The 20,317-nt window shown below is 39.9% G+C and overlaps 2 protein-coding genes and 1 non-coding gene across 6 annotated transcripts in view; all 3 read left to right on the forward strand.

Annotated features, from left to right (window-relative positions):
- Positions 1-4,176, forward strand: part of camkvl (CaM kinase-like vesicle-associated, like) — a 37,493-nt gene extending 33,317 nt beyond the window's left edge. For both annotated transcript variants that reach the window (XM_068337055.1, XM_068337064.1), the window contains one exon: positions 1,424-4,176. In XM_068337055.1, the coding sequence (XP_068193156.1) occupies positions 1,424-2,926 (1,503 nt within the window). In that variant the 3' untranslated portion in view covers positions 2,927-4,176. The remainder of the gene's footprint in view (positions 1-1,423) is intronic.
- A 468-nt stretch (positions 4,177-4,644) lies between these two features.
- Positions 4,645-20,253, forward strand: uba1 (ubiquitin-like modifier activating enzyme 1). 3 transcript variants are annotated; one of them, XM_068334325.1, is made up of 27 exons: positions 6,285-6,508; positions 7,198-7,271; positions 9,211-9,327; positions 9,409-9,467; positions 9,548-9,716; positions 11,216-11,350; positions 11,436-11,542; positions 11,625-11,715; positions 11,835-11,967; positions 12,045-12,142; positions 12,321-12,467; positions 12,633-12,809; positions 13,907-14,014; positions 14,115-14,195; positions 14,651-14,803; positions 15,457-15,622; positions 15,740-15,936; positions 16,163-16,227; positions 16,456-16,651; positions 17,338-17,412; positions 17,505-17,694; positions 17,816-17,901; positions 18,024-18,116; positions 18,261-18,452; positions 18,785-18,886; positions 18,972-19,072; positions 19,166-20,253. In XM_068334325.1, exons 3-27 carry the CDS (start codon positions 9,211-9,213, stop codon positions 19,299-19,301), a joined length of 3,174 nt encoding a protein of 1,057 aa, XP_068190426.1. In that variant the 5' UTR covers positions 6,285-6,508; positions 7,198-7,271; the 3' UTR covers positions 19,302-20,253. The 3 variants fall into 3 exon arrangements, with proteins under 3 accessions (XP_068190408.1, XP_068190426.1, XP_068190417.1); XM_068334307.1 differs by lacking the exons at positions 6,285-6,508; positions 7,198-7,271 and adding an exon at positions 4,645-4,832; XM_068334316.1 differs by lacking the exon at positions 7,198-7,271.
- LOC137591108 (small nucleolar RNA U6-53/MBII-28) lies at positions 18,546-18,666 on the forward strand. The gene has a single exon (XR_011034596.1). It is a non-coding gene; the product is annotated as a small nucleolar RNA U6-53/MBII-28 (small nucleolar RNA).
- Positions 20,254-20,317: the final 64 nt, after the last annotated feature.

The following is a 20,317-nucleotide window of genomic DNA, read 5'->3' on the forward strand; positions in this document are numbered from 1 at the left end:
GATGGACAGAGCTTTGGTAGACACTCACCTTCAGTCTAACATGATTTAATAACGAAATATCTTTCTAATGGCTGAACAACCTCGCCATTTAAAAGATATTTCAATCTGTGAAGTAGTCAAACAATAAATATATCACAAAGTAATTCAAAAACACTTCCAGTGTAACTTCAGTTACCATTGAGGTGTATTAATCATGTTTTGACTGGTGAAACTCGTAAGCTCTGTTCCTGCCAACTGTCAGTGTCTTTCCTAGAAGAGATTCATCCACTCTGCCCCACTTTACTTCATTGGACTAAACCCAGATGTTCAAAGTGGCCCACTCTGCTCCTTTCTTACTCCTCATCTGCACAAGTCTATGAAAGTAGATTGATTAAAAACAAGATAAAGATCTGCAACAGGAAAGCATTTTTGTTTGTTTTTTGTTTTTGTTTTTTTAAGTTTGTGTAGATAAGGAGTTGGAGACATGGAAAGGATTTAAAGAATATAGGTCACCGTGGACTGTTAAGCTGTTTGAGATAAAGAGCCCTCTGTCATTCCTCCTACATGAATCCTTCATCGACCCATACTCATCCTCAGAGTCACATTAGTCATTTTGAAGGTATATTGAAGCTCCTTAGCAATGCCATATTATATTCAGTAAGATTTCTGAGTCCAAATGGCTTTTCGCTTCCGGGTAATCAAATCCTTGGTTTAGAAACAACTTCTAAGGTCACACGTTCCCCTAACTCCTTCAGTTTTTACGAAATAGAAGGGTTTGAGTAATTGTTATAATGACTTATCCAGTAACTTACCTTTTAGTCTGCTTATCAGACAGGTGAAGGTTCGATCCCCAGCCCTGCAGTCCACATATCGAATTATCCTTGGGCAAGATAGTGAACCCCCAAATGACTCCCAGTGCTGTTCCACTTTTGCGAATGACTGCTACTCCTAAAGAGCAGGTGGTGCCTGTTACCACTACTGTACGCATGTTCATGTGAAGGGTGAATGCAGGCTAGTATTGCAAAGCGCTTTGAGTAGTCAGTCAGAGTAGAAAAGTGCTACATAAGTGCAGTCCATTTACCATTTTCCATTTTCCATTTAGTAAGTAGACAAGAAGTGGCCTGGGGAAAGTGAGCTTAAGCTTGATTTAAACCAGGGTACAATCTTTCACAGTCTCTTGGAACTTGCACTAAATCTTACTGTACTATTCACTGCACACAAATTACATCTCGGTATGATGATTCCAATTCATGGTGGCTCAACAGGCTTTTTCTGTCTTTGAAGCATTTCTTTCTATGCTTTACCATAACCAACTAGAATTATTGGTATATTGGTTTTTCTTTTAAGGAAACTGGACAGCATGACTGTTCATAAAATCAAACAACATATTACGTGTTTAATTTTCATGATACTTCTGTTCTTTTTCTTTGAAACTGTTTTGCAGAAAGCAATCCGTGTCACCACCTTCATGCAGCGTTTGAAGAATTCAGAGGCACTAAACGAAAGTTCAGCTGAGGTTCAGGGAAGTGAAGGGGCAGGGGATGGTGAAGGAGGTGTTTCCCAAGGGACAAGTGATGAGGGGGATAAAGGTATAAGCGATGGAGGGATAACGTCAAGTAGTGTGTCATTGGAGGTTACCGTTGAAAACACACCACCAGTTATGGACCAGGATGAAGTGAGCGGTAAGAGCGGAGAAAATCAGGATGAGATAAAGATGAGCATAGGCCCATCTTTAGGAACTTCCCCATCAGATATACGTGAGCTTGTCAGTCAGCAAAGTCAGTCAAATGTATCAACTAAACCCACACAGGTACAGCCTGATAGGTGTGGTGCAAAAAAAGCACCGATTGATGTAACAAGAAAAATGGCTGCTAACTTTGGTCAAAACAAAGTTGTTCCAGAAACCAGACTGTTCCCCATGGTAATGTCCGACCCTTCCAAGGTGTCAGACAATTCTACAGGCGCTAACTTTGACCAAAAACATACATCATCCTCCCCGGATCCTAGCAGCAAACGTAAAGTGGCAGGAACACTCCATGGTCCTCCAACCACTGGCTCAGCTGCTGTAACAGCCTCACCAGAGAAGAGGTCGTCCATGCAGAGGGAGCAGAAGGACGAGACTGGCAAAAGCTGGTGTCAGACACAAGTACCTGAGGCAGTGGCAGAGAGGTCAGTGGCAGTGTCTGTCACACCAGCAACAGGGCATGGGCCTGCTGTTGATACAGGATTAGGAGTTAGGTTAAGGAATGATGCTAGCCCCGTTGGCAGAAGGGAGAGGGATGCCAGGAGAGCTGACAGACACAGCGCTGAGTTTAGTATAGCAAGGTCAGGTCCTGTATCAGGACAAGGCTGTTACACGGTAGGTAGCTCTGCAAGTCTTGGCCGTCATGCCACACCACACAACCCAGACATTGGGGCTGTAGGGATTGGAGTGGCAGGGAGTTATGTTGGGCCATATAACCCCCTATATTCAAGTGGTGGAGGGGTGGGGATGTACGGCACTGGGCTACAGCATGGCGGAAGTGGGAGCAGCACCACAAACGACTGGCAAATGGACAGTGTAATCGAGCAGATCGAAAAACAAATGGCCGCTGTTCTGGAAAAAATTGAGGGAGACATGCCCTCATTGCTTGAGCAAATCAGTGACTGCCCAGTTGAACCACAACGTGCCCGGAGCGCACACACATCCCCTGCCACCTCCCGAGCACGTTCATCACAGCACCCTTCTGCTGCAACCTCAGCTACTCCTCCGCCTCTTCCTACCTCTCCCAGGCCAGCATTACCATCTCTCCCTCGTCTTACTATCCCTCCACCGTCTTATCCCCCACCCTCCCCACCTACACAATCCCCATCCCAGAATGCAGAAGATCAGGAAGACATGGACGGACAGAGGAATGCTTCTCATTCTAGACAGTCCCCCAAGGTGGGGATGGACAGGGGGCTATGAAGGAGGCATGCATGGTTCAATACTTAGTACTTGGAACATTGGCTGTGAAGTTCACGTTTGACGGTTAGAAGACTGTAATACTGAAAATACCACCCATGTCCTTTCCAGATGAAACGTAACCAGGCAACGTTGTTTGGTTTGGATGTGAATGCACATTGAGAAAACTAGTATAAAAAAAATTCACTATGATATTCAAATATCATGACTGGGGTATATGCGGACTAGTATATTGTATCTTTGTATAAAGGCTTCGACAAGAAAGATTTTAAACATTTAGTTGCATCTTAATTCCAGATTGTATGCATGAATGCTTGTCACACAATCTCCTCATATTGGAATCCAAGCAGTCAGCACAGTTTAGAAATAATAATCTGCACAAGTTGGATATTGTCGTACCATATTTAGATATTGAAGAGTGTTTACATCTACGGAAGTGTTATGATTTGTATTTTTCCCTACAAACTGTAAATACATCCAAATATCTGGATACATATTTCTTGATCTACTCACATATTTTATACTTTCCCATATCCAAACATTTACTTTTTATCAGATTATCTCACATTATATTAATTTTGCAAGCACGTTTATTCAAAGCAACATAAAATTGTGTATTCAAATATATAGACATGCCACAAAAAATGTAGGGATTAACCAAGTCTCAAAACAAGCAATTCAAATAATCAAAAGAAATTGACTTCATTAGTTTTCTTTCCTTTGTATTTATGTAGCTATTCCGCAGAATCATGAGTTTGTCACACATTGTATAGAAATATGTGAAACTGAACTGATCAGACCTTTCCACTGGATGCTGGAGATTATGATTTGTTTTATTATGTTGTGTATTTAAATTCATATTTGTGCACCACAATTTGTGGTAAACTGAGAAAATTTTAAAGTGTAAGTTATTGTCTTCATTTGCAGCAGCAACATTTGTAAGTGCACACACACATACACACACGCGCGCACACACACATGCCACCTGTATTTCAATGTTATCCTAAAATTCTGCCCTGAAAATTTGTTTTCATTGCCATTTGTCAATTAAATTGTCATATTACTTGGGTACTGTTATTTTGGATATAGCTGTGATAATTTTTTTTAGCATGTAAAAAGTCTTTCTCATTTTCATTCTGCTTTTGCATCTATGTACTACCAAGCTCTGTGCTTTCCCCTGAACAATTCTAGACATCGAATATTTTGTCCCAGTATAATCTGTGCCATTTGCAAGTCTTTCAATAAAGGTAGCTCCAAACATCTTGTTTTATTGTGGTGTCTTTCATTAGTTAAGATCTCATTTTGACCCTTTAAAGACAGATTTCTTAAATATTAATGCAGTGTGGATTATTTTCAGTTTGATGAATGAAAATATAATAATTTACTTGTTTCTGTTCGAGATTTTAGATTATCACTCCATGCCTACAAGTACCATCTGGCCCCGCGTGAACTCTGGATCAGTCTATTCTATTGATGGGGCGGGGGTGCACGATATATTTGTTGTTCACAGAATATAATACACAATAAAGCCGCATTATAAATTTGAAATTACTATATTCAAAATCTTGGACAGTGTGGTTCAACATTACAGAGGGACAAAAATATATAGTGATAATTAATCAATCAAATTTATTTTACGGCGAACCCTTTGGAAATTAATAATGGTAGTGCTTGTAACGTGCACATGTTGCTGCTCTGCTTTGAACTGAAATAGAGTGAGGGGAAACGGTCTTGTAGCAGCCGGGCAGGCAGTCGTCCAGCGGAAAAACTCTCACAGAACCCGCCACCCTGACATACTTTCTAATTTGCAGTCAACAATAGTGTTGAATTGTCACGTTATTTTTAACCTTTCTTGTTATATACAAACTGATTTTAATACTACAGACCAGGCCGAGTAATATCGGATGTGGTAAGTTCTGCACACTTGTATACGCTCCCGTCTTGGCAGTGTTAGCCCCAGCTAGTTGGCTAACGTTAGCTAGTTAGCTATCATAGCGGCACTAGTAGGAAAAGTCGCTGGGTGGCTAGATAGCTTGAAAGCTAGCGCACATAAGCTAACAACTACGCAGTCGTTTGAACTGCGTTATTGGTAGACATTAAGCGTTTGTTGCGTTGGCTATCGTAACCATTCCAGCAGCTCTCTGGGACAGAGATAGGGGCTAACAATCGCCTGTCACATAACCATTGATGTTAAACTTACTTTTGCACATTTATGTGCATGGGAATGCGTAAATTAATGTTCTGAATGAATAAGTAACGGTAGCTTGAAAGCTAATAGCTGCAAACATTATATGTACGCAATGTTCAGAGGCCGACAATAGCTACCTTGCTTTGAGAAATGTTTGATAGAATCTACTGGCAGTATACTATCTTGATTGAATTTCGTTTTGATAATATTACAGTAGCACGGCAATGTTACCACAGCAACGCAATATTGGCTAGAGTCTCCTCTTAGCTTGACAAGTGATGAGGCAGCCTCGTAACGTGAGATATATTACTGCGTTCACCTCCGTTTACTCTGGTATTTTGGAATCAAGGGTTTTTTTTTAAATTAAGTCCTAGCACAAAAAATGTAAATAGGGATCTTCCAGACATGTGTACCCGGGAATATGCGGCCCACTCTTTCCTAGGGCCTTTGTCATTTGTCAGACACCCCCTCCCCCAATACTCCTTCTGCAAGGAATGCTCACCCCTAACCTCAGTATGACTCTGGACCAGACGTTGAGCATCAATTAAACAATCAGTGTGTTTAATGCCGTACCTGTCTCGGTTCTCTTTACAGTGTCAGCATACTTGTTAGCTGTTTTGGTGAACTCCTTGAAAGTGTCAAGTCAAACCACATTACACAAATTATTGCAGTAAGGGTTAGACAAATACCTAGACTGTACTCAAAGATGTGTCGTTTCCTTTCTTAAAGAATGACTGATGAATGTTTTGTGTGTGCAGTAGTGTTTAGTTCCACGATGAGACGACTTTTGTCAACGCTTCAGTGAAACAAAGGTGCTATTATTCATGTGTTTCATTCAGAAACGGTAGATGGGGTTACCCTGATAGAATATCAAAATAGACTGTACTCATAACGCTCTCTATGTTGTACTTGTTAATTATGCTCAATGCGTGTATTAACGAAAATCGGGTTGTTTCTTACATGGATTACTTGAGGTCCGGTGTTTCATTGTACAGTAATGTACATGGCATGCATGTACTGGTAGAAGGGGCGGGATGAGTACGTACTGACTTCAGCTCGTCAACCAATGACGTGAAGACTTGGCAGTGCAGCACGCTCGCGACCGCCCTTTCCTGTAGAATATTTTATCCCCTGCGTCACAGCTCCTCCGCCCCTTTCTCTCCATCTGCCATTTTGGTTTTGTTCCCGTCTGCAGTCGCAAAGCCAGCAGCGCAACCACATAGAGACTCTCAGCAACGACATAGTGACTCGACAGTATAGTGGAGACCACCATAATCCCGCATTGCGTCTATTTTATTTTTACGAATCGTCGAATTTGAAACACACATCTATCTGACATAAAGGAACTACGGGACAGGAGCGGGTTCGCACTGGGAAGTGAACGAGAAGGATTATTGGTAAGAGAGATCAATGGAGCACGAGTGTTATAGCCAGTCTTTCATTCGCAAAAAGGCTTGAATCGAGCGACAAAGTTAAGAGGTGGTTTATTTTGTCTACAGAATTAAACGATACCAGTCGAGGAGCTTTGATAGCTAGCTGTCAAAATAGACCCAATGTTATGTCGTGCGAGCTGGTAGCAAAATAGTGTAGCTTGGCTACAGTTGCTAGCTTGTAAAGTTGTGTTCCGCACTGGGAGTCATGCAGGCCTCGACCAAGCGGCAAAGGATTGGCTGGTGTTTCCTTGCCTGTAAGTTATTAATGTTCAGACTGTGCTTGTCAAGCAGATTAGTGGCCGGTAACCTACTTAATCAATTTCTTCTCGGTGTTAGCTGACATTTGATTCGTTAAAGTTGAATATGTATTGCTGGGTTTACCACTAAGGAGGTGGTGCAAATGATCTACAGTAAAGGTACCAACCCGGTCTCCGGTATTATACGTCTTTGCTGTATCATGCCGAGCTGGTTTGTCGACGGGCAGGGACAGTTCAGTTTGCAACAGGGCTTTGAACCGGTTCATGAAATTAAAACATTTTTTAATGTTCTGGAATAGAATCGATTATTCAAAATAACAGTAACCAGTTAATACCTTTTTCGTTTTTGAAAAAAATTTCACTTCCTGTCATTCACCCAATGTGTGATGAGAGCAGAGAAATTGAGGCATATCCCCAGCAGTCAATGAAAAGGCAGTCTCCCAATCTGGATTAAAGTATATTCCTAACAGGTAAACACTGTAATCTTTTTTTTTTTAAATGTGTGATTTAGACATTGACTCATTGGCTGCAGCCATTTTCAAAGCTGAGTTCCCCGGACTCTGCCCTGAAACTTGGAAGCTTTGAAACTTCAATGCAACCAGCAGTCAAGGAAAAGGCAGTCTCCCAATCTGGATTATAGTTTTAACAGGTAAACACTGTAGTCTTCTTAAAAAATGTTTGATTTAGATATGAACTCATTGGCTGCAGCCATTTTCAAAGCAGAGTTCCCTGGACTCTGATCTGAAACTTTGAAGCTTTGAAACTTTGAAACTTCGATGCATCATAAAACTGCTACAACTTCTCGGTCTTTTTCTGTTTCTCCATCCTCTGTTCGGTAACTGCATCAGTGCTGTTCCACTGTTTGCTGCAGGGACATATCTACAGTATATAAACTGATTGCCTTGATTACTGATTAAGCAGTTGTGTTGAAAAGTCTTAAAACTACCTACCAATTTATATTTTCAAGGAACGTTATTACCCAGTTCAGAAATTACATTTTTACTGTAGTAACTAGTTCAGGTACGTCAATTCTTGGGTGGGACATAAAAACCGTAAACATTATAATACTGTTTCTGTTTGGAATGAACCGATTGGCAAAAAATTCAGGTTCAAAGCCCTTGTTGGCAATATGTAACAATGAGTCGTATAACACAGCCCACTTACTGTAGTGCTTCAACTTGTATAAAGCTTTATGAACGTTTAAGTTAGACTTTAAGGACATTGGTTAGCTGATTGCATTGGATGTGGAAGTGTGGCTGGTTTCATTTATTGTGAGATGTGAATGGTTGAGATTCTGCATTTCACTTCTTGAAGTAACAGGTTTTGGCTGACGTACTCAATTAAATTTTCACATTACTGTTAGATTTGCCAAATTTGGTCCGTGTGTCCCTCGCCTGCGTGACACTGAGATGTAACTCACTTCATTGCAGTGAAGTTTTCATGATTTAGCTCTTTGTTGAAGCGAGGTTAGTGGCCTTTGCATCCCACTACAATAAACAATAGAAATGCATTAACAAGTCAGCGCTGTCTCTGAGCATGAAAAGACCTGATAATGCTGCCATTTATGTCTTTTCCTTGGCAGTTAGTTGTCTAGTAGGTTTGTTTTTGGCCAACAGCCAGACCAGCTGCTCCCTGGACTACGAATCCACTCTCCATCATGAAGTTGATTTCGTATTCAGTTTGAGTACTCATTGTAATGGAACCATTGGGTTAAATTATTCATTTTTTTTACTTAATTGAAATTGATTTTTGAAGTCAATTCTGATGAAAACAAGAATATTACCACAGTGATCCATTTCTGTTCTTAACTTATCTGTTTAATGGTAAAGCTACCAAAATCCACACATGTTCATATATTTATTGCGTTCTTGAAGGAATTACTTCAGGCAAGTAAGTCTAGCTACTTGCAAATTTCTTAGTCTTCAAAAATAACATTTTTACTGTATCTGATGTTGAAAACATCTATTTGAACAACCATTGTGCTTTCTGATTAAGCAATTGTGTTGAATAAAGATGCTTAAAGGAAACACTACATCTCAGTTATCATGGAAACAGGATGGGTTTTTTTTCCCCATGTTGTCAAAAAGCATATAGGTTGCACAGTTTTCAGCAAGGTTAAGATGCATTCAGTTACACATATACCAATGATATGAAGTCTCTAATAAGTGTTCCTAAGTGTTAATAATTACAAATGTTGCCTTCTTGGCCCAGGTCCCTCTTGAAAAAGAGATTCTTAATCTCAATGAGGCTAACCTGGATAAATAAAGGTTAAATAAAAATAAAAATATGAAAAAATCATTTTGGTAAGTAGATTAACAAATTTTAATGAAAAATTGTTCAGTGTTGTTATAGGGTAACTTGTGTGATTAGCGCACTACATGAAAGATCTCCGCATTTGTTAATGCTCAGATGTCCAGCTCGCCGCTGTCCAAGAAGCGTCGCTTGTCAGGAACAGAGACGAAGACGGGATCCCACTGCTCCTCCTCTAACTCTGTCAGAACTGATCTTTCCCATACACCTGCCAACGTAAGCGTAAACACCAACCTTATACTTTTTCTCAACTTCTTAACCAATATCAACTAAATAAAATCTGTTTTATCTACACAGGGCATGGCTAAAAATGGCAATGATGCTGAGATTGATGAAGGCCTGTACTCCAGACAACTGTACGCCTAATTCTTTAGATTTATCTTTTTTATCTGTACGAGGAACAGTCGTACTGATAATATTTTGTCTTTTTGTGTAGTTACGTGTTGGGCCATGATGCTATGAAACGCATGCAGAACTCCAATGTCCTCATCTCGGGCATGAGAGGTCTTGGAGTGGAGATTGCAAAGAATGTCATTCTTGGAGGAGTAAGAAGTGTCACTGTGCATGACCAAGGAGTTGCAGAATGGAGAGACCTCTCCTCTCAGGTATGTCAAAACTGCAGACATTCTATTGGACAAAAATACATGTGTCTTTACAGTCATATCAATGAGTTTCCCAGACATCGTTTGTTGGCAATATATCTTATGTTCTGTTTGTTTTATGACTGGTTCCTAAAGGAAGTGTAGTTCACGATTATGGGTTCGTCATGTTGTATTGTTGCCATCCAAAAAGAGCACTGCAGCTCACCCCCACCCTTGCTAAACATGGGTTGACCCAGATTTTTTAGTGTGTGGTCTCTGCTGGGATCATAATCGTAGTAGAGCAACAACCTTTTGTAGGGCATTCTTCCAATATGGCGATTGTTAAATTCATAAAGCCTGAGACTGTATGTTTTAGAAAAATGCAAATGAGTTTGAAAATGGAATGCTTAGGCGTTAATTCAGGAGTCTCAGCAAAGACAGAATAGTATTGATGAAATAATGCAAATAAAATGTGTGCATTTCAAAAATTATTTTAATGAAGATCAATCTAAACCTGTTACCTTAACTATTTTCAGATTATGCGTTCTGGTAAAAAATTCCAGTTGGCTACACACTCAGTTTCAAAGGCTGCAAAGCTTTAAATAATGTACAGTCTTAATTCAAAGGTACATTAACTGTTGTCCAGATTTTGTGTAGGAACAAATTTTCAAAAATCAATGCACATTGTCTTTCACATTGTTGTGAAAATACCTAAGCATACTGGCTTGCACATTAAAGAAAAGAATCAGACACTGTATTATGAGTGATGTGGTCACAGGATGGATCCTGGCAGATCCATTTATATTTTTGCTAGAACCTGAAAGCAGTTTTTTCCCCTTTTTAAATGCACCAACTTTTTGGTGTTTGGAATTTATTTCTAATTTTGTTATAGTTCGCAGCACTAAAGTTCCTGTACGCATGTGTATTAAAGCACATATTTTAGCCACTGAATTTTGACCAATGTCATTGTTCTATGAAACCAACTTTTACCGCATACAATTTGGATTCTAAGAAGTAATAATGCTGTTATGTATAGACTGGGTGAAAGTTTGGAAATTAATCTTATGACCCAATTTGACTTTTCTTTGCACCAACACTGTTTCATCCATGAATGAACTGTAAGAGCTGTGTTTATGCTTGATAAGTCTGACACTCCATTTTCACATGAAAATTCCAAATCAGCGAGCCGTCGCATCCGCTTTTCTATGATAGGACGTCTAAATGTTAAATGAGGCAAATGCTGGGTAATGTACTTTCGTATATTAAAAGAGAAGATATCAGAATGTAAGTGGTGGGTAAACTGAGTTTGAGACTTTCAAGATCATGTGGCGTGGCAAAATTCAGCCTTTGCCTAAAGAAGGATGTATGGAAATAAATACATTTCAGTATTAGTCTGTTTTTGAGTTGACTAGGCATGTAAATGTTTTAATATTGACATATTTGATACTTGACCATCAGTCTAACAGTTATGGCTTTTATGTATAATTATTTTGTCTTGTTATCTCATGGATTATGCGTTTTAGTTTTACCTTCGAGAGGATGATTTGGGGAAAAACAGAGCAGAAGTGAGTCAGCCTCGTTTGGGTGAACTCAACAACTATGTCCCTGTGACAGCCTACACTGGATCCCTCACTGAAGACTACCTGACCAAGTTCCAGGTATGACTGGGGAACAATTTAGTCTTCCACTCACTCAGAGTAGGAGGATATGTTGGTGTTTGAATGTATCTTTTTTGTGGCTTAGGCGGTAGTGCTGACTAACTCCACTCTAGATGAGCAGCAGCAAGTGGGAGAGTTATGCCACAAAAAAGGGATCAAATTCATTGTTGCAGACACACGTGGTCTTTTTGGGTAAGAGTCTGGTTTCACATTATGTACATACCTTGCCTGTCTATCGTTGTCCAATATTAAGTTCCTTTGTTTTGTTTTGTAGCCAGCTTTTTTGTGACTTTGGTGAGGAGATGATTGTGTATGATACCAATGGAGAGCAGCCACTGAGTGCTATGATTTCCATGATTACTAAGGTGAGTCCTTCCCTTGGCAAGGTGTTTGTGGTTTTTAGTTTTTTTTAAAAGTACTTGCTGTTTCTTGGTGTTTATGTTTTCATTTTCTCACCAAAATTTGTTCGCCATATCTTCTCCAGGACAATCCAGGAGTTGTAACGTGTCTGGATGAAGCACGTCATGGCTTTGAGACTGGAGACCATGTCACCTTCACAGAGGTTCAGGGTATGACAGAGCTCAATGGCTGTAATCCGGTGGAAATTAAAGTTCTTGGTAAGAGCTGTTTCTATTTTTTAAAGTAACTTAATGTTAATTTGGTTAGTAATTGATATTATTACTTCCTTCTTTAGGTCCATACACCTTCAGCATCTGTGATACAGCTGGCTTTACGGATTATGTAAGAGGAGGAATTGTTTCCCAAGTTAAGATGCCCAAGAAGGTTGCTTTTGTAAGTGTCTGCCATTTTTCATACTGGGTGACGTGCACTTTTTCGTTCAGTATTTGCATGTTGATTGTGAAATTTATTTGGGTTTAACGCAACCATACGAGTGCTTTAGTATTGTCTGCTGCTCTTTTCCTTATTGGAATAGTTAAACATCAAAATCTTTGTTGTTTTTCCTGTTCAGAAATCCATCTCTTCCTCCATGGCTGAGCCAGAATTCATGATGACAGACTTTGGCAAATTTGATCGTCCAGGACAGCTACACGTGGGCTTCCAGGCTATCCATGCTTTCCAGAAGAAACACAACCACCTTCCGGTACCTTGGAGCCAGGTAATATCACTCAAGAGTTTTAAATGCTACAGTGGTAAATAACCCTGTCATTGCATGAAAACTAAAGTCACTGTTGAATTGCAAATGGGTAATTGTGCATCACTTGATATTGTATTCTTCATGTTGGAACTTGATGAAATATACTACTTTGTGTTTGTATTCCAGGCTGATGGTGATGAGCTCCTGACACTGACCAAAGAGGTGAACTCTGCCCAGACGGGGTCGGCCAAAGTGGAGCAGCTGGACGAGGCTCTTATCAAAAAGTTGTCATATGTTGCTGCTGGTGACCTAGCTCCTGTCAATGCCTTCATCGGAGGCCTTGCTGCACAAGAAGTGATGAAGGTCAGTGTTTTTGTTTTTTGTTACTATTTTTCACTCATCTTGAGTAAACTTGTGTGAAGGCAAAAAAATGATATCAGCATAAACTGGACAAAGCCAACATCACATCATCTATGTGTTTGCTTATTCCAAAGTTGATTACCATCCCTGCTGCGCCCGAATGATGATTTGATTTTATACTATTCATTGTTTTATAAATAACTCATGATTTGAACACAGGTTTGATCAAAGTGCACTCAAAAATAATTTAAGAAAATGTTAACCTATGGATATCAGTTGACTTTGTGCTAGTCATTGCAGAATTTCAAAACTAAGATGAAAATATAAATGTTTTCATGCAGAAACATCAGAAATTATGACTGCATATTTAAGGAGTCATGGGAATATGGATTGATCACCTGTTTTGAATCACAGTAGGACACTGTTAGCACCCTAAAACCAGTCTAAATGTTGACTCCGTCTTGCACATCAAACTGTTGTTCACATGTCCTACTTTTCTTGATTCCGGGAATTAATTGCTTAAGATGTTCTATGTTCTGGGCGCAACACACGGCTCTATACTCCAGAGCTCATCAACACAAAGCAGCTGGCTGCCAGTTAATAGTCACTTGTTCATCCTAAATACCATCTTCTGTTGCTTGACTCAATTCTGTTCATATTATACACTGTACAACAAACCATTATAATTTCCTGCTATTTGCATGGAGAAAGTCTCATACTGTAACAAACATTTCACAATTCCACACAATGACTCATACCCAGGTGAACTCGCTGTGTACAAATTAAATGTAATGTAAACAAGTGGGTTATGTGAAAATTTCCCCCCAACTCCAATTATCTTGAATAGAGGAATATAGTTACGACATATTTTTTTCTTTAGGTTCTGTTGTAAATTGAGCATTTTAACAGTTGGGATTTGCTTGTGAAACCAGCCTCAAGTTACCTGTTTGTTTCTCAGGTTGTCTCTAGTTATCAGGGTTTGTTCTGAATGCCTTCACCATTCTGTGTGACTAGACAAGTTGGCACTTGCACTGCACTAACTGGTTGTTACCAAGTCTTATGTTCTCTTTTTTCTGTATATTTTTCCTCCTTTGTTTTAGGCATGTACAGGGAAATTTATGCCAATAACACAGTGGTTGTACTTTGATGCCCTGGAGTGCCTGGCTGAAGAAGAAGATGCCATGCTCTCAGAAGAAGAGTGTGCCCCTGTATGTGTTGAGTGAAAATGGCGCACACTAATACTAAATGTTAAACTCAGATGCTATTAGTAATGTTGTGAATCGTGTTTTGCTGTTTCTTTTTTCCCAGAGGAACTGTCGATATGATGGGCAAATTGCAGTGTTTGGTACGAAGCTGCAGGATATGCTTGGCAAACAACGTTACTTCCTGGTGAGTCGATCTATGGGACAGTGCCAGCACCTTCCCTGGCAACCTGTTGCTAATGTGTAAAACCAATGTCAAAATTTTTCTAAAATGTATTGTCTCTGTGGCCAAATGTAAAAATCTCACTTGAAATGAACTATTTAGCACATTGTGTTCTTTTAAAAATAAAATTATTATAACTCCATGACCTGTTGGATGATTGTTTCCAATTAAAGCAAAGCTTTTAGAGGAAGGACAATCTAATTATTGATCATCTGGAATTTGGCAAAAAATTACATCCATCCTAGTTAAATTTTTGACACAAATCTTTCTAAATATGTAGTTGCCTACTGCAAGCCTTCTGTTAACGTAATATGTATATTTTGTTGATGTAAATACATGGTACAAATTAAACTATATTAACATGGACTTTGCAATACAGCTCGAAGGAATAGCTTGACTCGGAGGTTTTGTTGTTCCAGGTTGGAGCCGGTGCTATTGGCTGTGAGCTCTTGAAAAACTTTGCCATGATTGGACTGGCGGCTGGGGAGGGTGAGGTCATTGTTACGGACATGGACACCATAGAGAAGTCCAACCTCAACAGACAATTCCTCTTCAGACCCTCCGATGTTACAGTTAGTATCATCTCTGCTACTTCCATACATACATGAGTCATAGTGTACTTCATCCATTAATTAAATTTGATGTTTCTGAGAAGTGTTTCATTTAGATTTACAATTTGTAAATGCTACAGAGTGCAGCTGCTGCTACTAAAGGAGGAAATACATTAGCATAATGCCTGGAGACATAATGCCTTGTCATTGATGTGTTGGTGTATTGGTTATTTCATGAGCTGCTTAGTAAAAATAATGAAGTATACGGTAGATTTATATTGAAGCTCTATTATAGTCACAACATTCTTTGCTTCAGTTGATTTGCAGGTATAAAGCAGTTATAGTGAGACCCACATTTTGTAATCAGAAATTGCGTTATTAACGGCACCTGTCTTAAGTGCCACACAATGTACCACTAACTTTTTGTAGGTAATACCCTGAAAAATCTTGACAGCCGAGGATGTAGCTCAGTGATAGAGCCAGTGTCAATTGTAGACTGGTCCAAAGCCCAGGAAATTGCAAAGGGTTCCAGCAAGAAGGGCATCTGGTGTAAAAAAAAAAAAAAAAAATTCCATAAAAATATGAGCATTTGTCTAAAATACAAACTTAAACTTAAAATTCCTCTGGTCATCTTCAGTCCTTATGTCTAAAAATATATTTTTCTGTGGTGACAGAAAATGAAGAGTGACACAGCTGCTGCTGCAGTGAAGCAGATGAACCCTTCCATCAGAATCACAGGTCATCAGAATAGGGTTGGACCCGACACAGAGAGGATCTATGACGATGACTTTTTTGAAAGCCTTGATGGAGTGGCCAATGCACTTGACAATGTTGATGCACGTAAGAGACACCAAAAATTATGTTAATTCTTTTTTTCTTTTTTTTTTGCAGTAGTGTTCACCTCTATAGAAAATCACAGTCTTGAAATTGTGTTTTGCATTTCTGATCATTGCGCAGGTATGTACATGGATCGGCGGTGTGTGTACTACCGGAAACCTTTACTGGAGTCCGGTACTCTGGGTACAAAAGGGAATGTCCAGGTTGTGATCCCCTTTCTCACAGAGTCCTACAGCTCTAGCCAAGACCCACCTGAGAAGTCCATTCCCATCTGTACCCTCAAGAACTTCCCAAACGCAATTGAGCACACACTGCAGGTCAGTAGGTGCACCACTGCACTTATGAGTAAAGTATACATCAATTCTTATTGTTAGAACAGTGTTTGGTTTTCATGTATTTCAGTATTGTATCTAACAAGAAGTCTTGTAATTTTTGCCAAACTGTCATTTTATTTCCCAGGTTTACAGTTTGACAATAACTTTCACACATAACAAACATTTAGAGCACTGACTGTCCAATTGATCTGGTGTCTCTTCTATTCAGTGGGCCCGTGACGAGTTTGAGGGTCTGTTCAAACAGCCGCCAGAGAATGCCATGCAGTACCTCACGTGAGTTGACTTCCTTGTTGATGTGGCATCACTGTATTCTTTTTTTGTGATATAAAATGATTTGTGGTGCCTCTATTTTAAAGATTAGATTATAAGAAGCTATTTTTGCTATGTTTTTGTCATATTTAATTTTCAGTAAAATTTTACTGGTTGGAAAGATGCGAATAATGTGTCAGCTCCTCTTGGATTTTTAACGAACTTGAAAAATAATGATTGTTGTCATTTTAGGGATCCAAAGTTCATGGAACGTACTCTGAAACTTACCGGAGCTCAGCCAGCAGAGATTCTGGAGGCTGTCCACAAGAGTCTTGTTATAGATTGCCCACACAGCTGGGCTGACTGTGTAGCCTGGGCACGCAACCACTGGCAGTGTCAGTACAGCAACAACATCCGCCAATTACTGCACAACTTCCCCCCAGATCAGGTACATGTGGGGCTCATCAGGTTACGAATAACAGTCGCCTTGGGATATGTGCTATTTAGTCTTGAGCTTTCCCAGTATGTACAGTTTTGGAATTATGGATAATATAAAATGCTACAATGCAATGGTATGAACAGTTCTGTAGGCCTGCAGTGTATTAATGGGTGGTCATGGGGTATTCCCCAGCCCTTGCTTTCTTACTTCAAATTAGGGTTATGTCTTGTCACTACAATGTATTGAGACTGCGGCAGAGTGAAGTGACTGTTCATGTTGGATCTCCTTGCACTGTGTATTGATGTGTCTGAGTGCGCTAAGTATCCACACTCATACATGTGACATCTTCCTATGATAGGTGGAAGATGACTTTTGCCTTTAAGGAAAAGGTGAAAGCACACTGCTAAAGAATCATTGCTAAGGAGCGTGCAGTTCGAAAACCTTTTTTTTTAAAACTGTCTTTTACTAACATTTTGGATTTTAGAATCATAATTGGAAATAAAATTCAGTGAGTGCCCCACATCCCTAAATTTGGTCTGATGCCCAAGAAGTTTGACGCTTATGTAGGTTGGCACTCATTTACATATCATCCCATCAGCTTGAGATCTGTTGCATGTTAAATTATAGGAATTCTAAATTCTGAATGGTCATGTATAATTTTATGGTTGCTCATTTCGTCTTCCGCTTTGTCTCAGCTCACAAGCTCTGGTGCCCCTTTCTGGTCTGGCCCAAAGAGGTGTCCTCACCCTCTTGAATTCAGCACTAGCAATGTAAGTATGACTTAAAGAGATTTTTGCTCTGAACTTCTTATGATAGAGCCTCAAGATAATGAAGGAAATGTTTTTAATCTTTTTTAATGCAGGAGCTGCACATGGACTACATCATGGCAGCAGCCAACCTGTTTGCCCAGACATATGGCGTACAAGGCAGCACTGATCGTTCAGCTGTGATCAAAATCTTACAAGAAGTAAAGGTCCCCTTCTTTACCCCTCGTTCAGGGGTTAAAATCCATGTGTCTGACCAGGACCTACAAAATAGTAATTCCTCCGTTGGTAAGATGAGCCAGTCTGCATTTTTCAACAGTCTTTCAAGTCATAACAATTTATTGTTATTCAAAATATACACGTATTTGACGATGCTGACAGATACTTGTACGACTGACCTAATTTATAGATGACTCCAGACTGGAAGAAATGAAGTCCCAGCTGCCTCCCCCTGATTCTTCCCAGTTCAAACTCTGCCCTATTGACTTTGAGAAGGTACATAATCTTTCCTCCTCCTCCAAATCCCTTTGTGAACATCCTAAACCACATTATTGCTTGTCAGTTAAATTTCACTCTGCATTTGTGATAGTTTTGTCTGAATTCCCCTGTTAACGCAGGATGATGACACTAACTTCCACATGGACTTCATCGTAGCAGCATCCAACCTGAGAGCAGAGAACTACGACATTCCCCCCACTGACCGACACAAGGTGAGGATAGACACTTTGAACCTGGATGATTTTAGTTGCAATATTAAATTGTTAAATTACATGTGCTCTGTATCATGTTTGTGTAGAAACCCTTGAAATAATAACTACCTCTTTTTTTGTGGCACTCATCACCATCCAATTCAGAGCAAACTGATAGCTGGCAAGATCATTCCTGCCATCGCCACTACCACAGCTGCAGTGGTCGGTCTAGTGTGTCTCGAGCTCATCAAGATTGTCCAAGGACACAAGAAGCTGGAAACATACAAGAATGGCTTCATGAATTTGGCTCTGCCTTTCTTTGCCTTCTCTGAGCCCATTGCTGCACCCAGACACAAGGTGAGCACCTGCATGAGAACCACACCTTGAGTCTTGAGCTGCTTGGATATGTTACTGATTTGTTTCCCCACTATTATAAATTATTGTCTTAATCTCCGATGATGACCCAGCCATGCTAATACTGATGCATCAGGTAGATACAATTTATCTGCTTGGGTGCAAATGAGTTCATATGACCTTCTCACACTGGTGTCATCAGTGTGTGCTGAGGAGAAATGTAAAATGTTTTTGGTCAACAATGACCTCTACCCCCTCAAAGCATTTTGGTTGCGTTGACTTCTCTCTCTGATATTATAACTGGTATTAATCCTTGCTCTTCATTGTTGTTACAGTACTATGAAATTGAGTGGTCGTTGTGGGATCGTTTCGAGGTCACAGGATTGCAGCCCAGTGGGGAGGAGATGACTCTCAAACAGTTCCTTGACTACTTTAAAGTATGTTCCTCTTCCTTTAACTGTGTCACTGTTTCTGTTCCTCAGCCAACTAATCATGCTTTCATTTCTCCCCTGTTTTTCCTAGAATGAGCATAAGTTGGAGATCACCATGCTTTCTCAGGGAGTGTCCATGCTCTACTCCTTCTTTATGCCAGTTGCCAAACTCAAAGAAAGACTGGACTTACCGTGAGTACATAGATTACATGCGTGTGCTTTCTCCTTGAAATGTTGAAGTTTTAAGTTCACTATCTTGATTGTATTTCTCTGTGTGTTCAACAGGATGACAGAAATTGTCACAAAGGTGTCTAAAAAGAAGCTGGGCAAGCATGTGAAAGCCCTGGTGTTTGAGTTATGCTGTAACGACTTGTCAGACGAAGATGTGGAAGTGCCCTATGTCAGATACACCATTCGCTGAACTCCACACTGAACCCACCCGCAGGAGGGTGGAGATTATAAGGGGAGAGACGAGGGTGGGCATTGTAATTGAGGACTGGAGGTTGGGGCGGGGGGGGGGTTGGATTGATAAATCGGTTTATCGGATTTTTGTAGGCCTGTGGTTGTGTAAACCTGTGCCTGAGTGTACATAGCCCCATTAAAGTGATTTAAGGATACCTGTATGTGTGTTAGGGATCCCGTGACTGCCCAGTTGATTGAACAGGGGTGTCATGAAAGAAAGTTGGCGTGTAATGAAACCTTTGTTGCCCAGCAGCAGAACCCCCTCTGCTGAGTTTAGTGTGGAACTCCATAGCCCTGTTAGTGTTCTTCTGAAACATCCTCACACTCTTTATAGTCCTCAACTTAAAAAAAAAAAAAAAAAGGGATCTTTTAATTCAGCCGACCGTCTCCACTTGACTGTACTTGATCCTTTCTCTCCTCAAACCCCTGTTTCTTAGATTTGATCTCACATTGCTGTGTTAGTAAAGATGTACCTCATTGACTTAAAAACTTGAGTCAATAATCTCAACTAGTAATAAATATTAAAATTAATTTCCTGCCTTAAATTTGTGAGACCCCAAATTTCAATAAACATATGAACCACCTGAACTTGAGTCAATAGTTTCTCTTGATTGGAACTGTAATCATTGTGTCACTCATACACACAATTGGACCCCTTGTCACTTTAAAGTGCCCCTAAAACCCACCTCATTGAGCACTTTGTTTGGGGCAACCAGTTCGTTCTGTCTTTATTTCGTGTTTTAATTTGTATTTCTTTTGGGGTGGGAGGAGCATACTTTTGCGGGGCGTACACCTTGTAGATTATAAGCTCTGCTTTGTTAATTCAACTTGACGGTATACAAACAAGACAATGAGATGTATCTTGAAATGGGAGCACTTAGTGTGATAGTGAATAAACATGTAAAAACATACCTGATTCCCTGTGGTTTTTGCAGAAAGTAATTTTGTATAATTGATAAAAATGATGCTACTGAT

This window comes from Antennarius striatus, chromosome 2 (genome assembly GCF_040054535.1).
Source record: "Antennarius striatus isolate MH-2024 chromosome 2, ASM4005453v1, whole genome shotgun sequence".
Taxonomy (NCBI): Eukaryota; Metazoa; Chordata; class Actinopteri; order Lophiiformes; family Antennariidae; genus Antennarius; species Antennarius striatus.